This window comes from Protobothrops mucrosquamatus, unplaced genomic scaffold, assembly GCF_001527695.2.
Source record: "Protobothrops mucrosquamatus isolate PMUCROS unplaced genomic scaffold, P.Mucros_1.0 scaffold1188, whole genome shotgun sequence".
Classification (NCBI taxonomy): domain Eukaryota; kingdom Metazoa; phylum Chordata; class Lepidosauria; order Squamata; family Viperidae; genus Protobothrops; species Protobothrops mucrosquamatus.
Genome location: NW_015387400.1, coordinates 79,636 through 82,639, shown reverse-complemented (window position 1 = coordinate 82,639; position 3,004 = coordinate 79,636). Strand labels below are relative to the sequence as shown.

The 3,004-nt window shown below is 42.0% G+C and overlaps 1 protein-coding gene across 1 annotated transcript; it reads left to right on the top strand.

Annotated features, from left to right (window-relative positions):
• Positions 1-401: 401 nt before the first annotated feature.
• LOC107291787 (olfactory receptor 6X1-like) lies at positions 402-1,331 on the top strand. The gene has a single exon (XM_015820822.1). The coding sequence runs from the start codon at positions 402-404 to the stop codon at positions 1,329-1,331; it is 930 nt and encodes a 309-aa protein (XP_015676308.1).
• Positions 1,332-3,004: the final 1,673 nt, after the last annotated feature.

Genomic DNA, 3,004 nt, shown 5'->3' with positions numbered 1-3,004 from the left:
AGGAGATTGGACTAGAATCCCTTCTAGATCCCTTCCAACTCTGTTATTCCATTCTATTCTATCTTCCATTTCCAGCTGAAGCATGAACCAAAATAAAAGAGTCTGTCTTCTAGCATGCATTGTTTGCAGCTGTTAAATATTATTTTGAAAAATGCAAAATGCCGAATCAGAAGTGACCTTTCTCCTTCTGAGCTTAAGTATATATGGACAACAATTATGTGAGTCCACTATTTATACCTTATTTTAAAAGATAATAATTTGAGCTTGCAAGAACAATTCTCATATGAAACTTCAGATATTAATCCTGGATATCAAAATATTATTTAAGACTCACTATCCTTTATTCAGGAAGTTGTTTATTTTCCTTACATACGGTTCTTTTTATTGCAGGAAAGAAGAAAATGGCCAATGCAACGTTGGTTGAAGAGTTCATTCTTGTGGGATTTCCACAATTACGTGAGCTGACAATGCTGTTTTGTATCATAGTTCTACTGATGTACCTTCTAGCACTTCTAGGGCATACTTTAATTATCTTTGTTGTTATCATGGAACCCATGCTCCATACACCAATGTATTTCTTTCTCCTCAACTTCTCCCTTGCTGAGATCTGTTCCACATCAGCTGAAGTCCCCAAAATGTTGACCAATATCATCGTGGGTAAAAATACCATCTGTTTTTTTTGCTGCATGGTACAATTTTTTACAGTCTTTGTCATGGGAGGGGTTGAATTCCTCATGCTCTCCATCATGTCCTTTGATCGCTACATGGCCATTTGTAAGCCTTTACTGTATAAAACGATCATGACCAATCAATTCATCCTTCAGTTAGCTTTGGTGGCTTGGATCAGTGGGTTCCTGATCATCTTTTCTCAAACAGTAGTGATATGGTCATTTCCTTATTGTAGGGATAATATCATTGACCACTTCTTTTGTGATGTTGGACCTGTTCTGAAATTGGCCTGTGCTGATACAACTCTGATAGAGCTAATTGGTCTCGTCTACGGTGCCACTTTCATGTGGGGGTCCCTTGGTCTTTCCCTGATATCATACATGCACATTGTAGCTGCTATAATTCGGATTTCCTCTGCCACTGGATGCTCCAAAGCCTTTTTCACCTGTGCATCACACCTCACCGTTCTAATCATCTTCTACACAGCAGACATGATTATGTACTTGCGTCCTTCTACACATGGTGATCCTCAACTCAATAAAGTCATATCTCTTGTGCGCACAAGCTTTGTACCCATGTTAAATCCTTTCATTTACACAATCCGTAACAGTGAATTCAAGACAGCTCTTGACAAAACAGTGAGACGGATGGTGGTTCTCTAGGACTTAGGAATTTTATTTTTTATTTTTTTAAAGGAAACTAAAACGGTGATTTGTTATGGTTTTATACAATTATTAGCATTATTTAATTAAGTAGCAATATAATTATTAGATTGTATATAACATATATTTGGTTTACTGCAAACACATTCTTGTTCTGAAATTTAAATAAAAAACAAAACAAGTGTTAATATCACTTTACAATGCTTTGGTAAGACCACACTTGGAATACTGCATCCAGTTTTCTCACCGGCATGTAAAAAAAATGTTGAGACTCTAGAAAGAGTGCAGAGAAGAGCAACAAAGATGATCGGGGGACTGGAGGCTAAAACATACAAGGAACAGTTGCTGGAATTGGATATGTATAGTTTAATGAAGAGAAGGATGAGGGGCGACATGATAGCAGTGTTCCAATATCTCAGGGGCTGCCACAAAGAAGAGGGAGTGAAGCTATTCTCCAAAGCACCTGAAGGCAAGACAAGAAGCAATGGATAGAAACTAACCAAAGAGAGAAGCAACCTAGAACTAAGGAGAAATTTCCTGACAGTTAGAACAATTAATCAGTGGAATTGCTTGCCACCAGAAGTTGTGAATGTTCCAACACTGGAACTTTTAAAGAAGATACTGGTCAGTCATTTGTCTGAAATGGTATAGGGCCATAGTAGTGAATTTATGGCACACGTGCCAGAGGTGGCACGCAGAGCCCTCTCTGTGGGCATGTGTGCCATTGCCCCAATTCTAGGCCTTCAGTCCTGTCCATAAGCAACCTGCATCAATACCCACACAGGGTAAGGTTGCTGTAGCCACCCCTACCTCCCCCAAACATAAAAAAAGTTCCATCAGACTTTCTAATCTCATGAGATCTCAAAAAGTTAGAAAGTCTGATGGAACTTTTTTTTTTTACCAATAGTCCCACAAACACACGGCAAAGGCTGAGAAGCGAACAGAGAAACGGGATGCAGCTGAAAGGCAGGTTAGAAAAAAAAAATGATTGGGGGAGGCAAGGCATCTAGGTGGGGGTGGGGGTGGCAACCTTAACCTGCATGGTGGTGAGAGGGTGGGGCGTGTGCCCTTCCCATGCCAGGCCAGACCCTGCAGTTCCGGGGGGCGTGCTGGGTGGTGGTGGGCAGGGCAATGAGGTGGGGGCTGACAGGCTGACCAAAGCAGCAGGTGAAGCGTGGAAGCTCGGGGATGGAGGGTGCTGAAGTGGGCAGTCGGAGTGGAAAGTGGCCTCAGAACAAGTGGGGCAGGTAAGGAAAGAAATCCTCGCTCCCTTCAGAAACTGCTTTTCTTTCCTTACCTGACTCCCAGCCCCATGCCGTTTCTCCTTTGTGGTCCATTGCCACTGCCACGTGCAAGGAAACAAAGGAAGGTTTTTTTGGGGAAAAAAAGGTCAATCAATCAATTCCAACTTCTCATGAAAGATTATTATCCCACTTTGGGTCCTGAAAGGTCTGCAAGAAAACCACCATCATCAGAGACACACACACCAAGGGACCCTTCATTTTAACTCTGAGCCAGAAATATTCTCCTTGATTGGCATTACGGACTGTCTCATGGCAGAAGAACCTGCCTGGCAGGACCTCATTCCTCTTTCCCATGAGGCACATCCCAATGACCCCATCCTTCCTCCAACGTTTCCTGGACCCTAAAGGCCTATAAAGTTTCTCTCAACT

Excerpts from the sequence above, each read along its gene's own strand:
- LOC107291787 (XM_015820822.1), top strand. The coding sequence starts at position 402 with ATGGCCAATGCAACGTTGGTTGAAGAGTTCATTCTTGTGGGATTTCCA.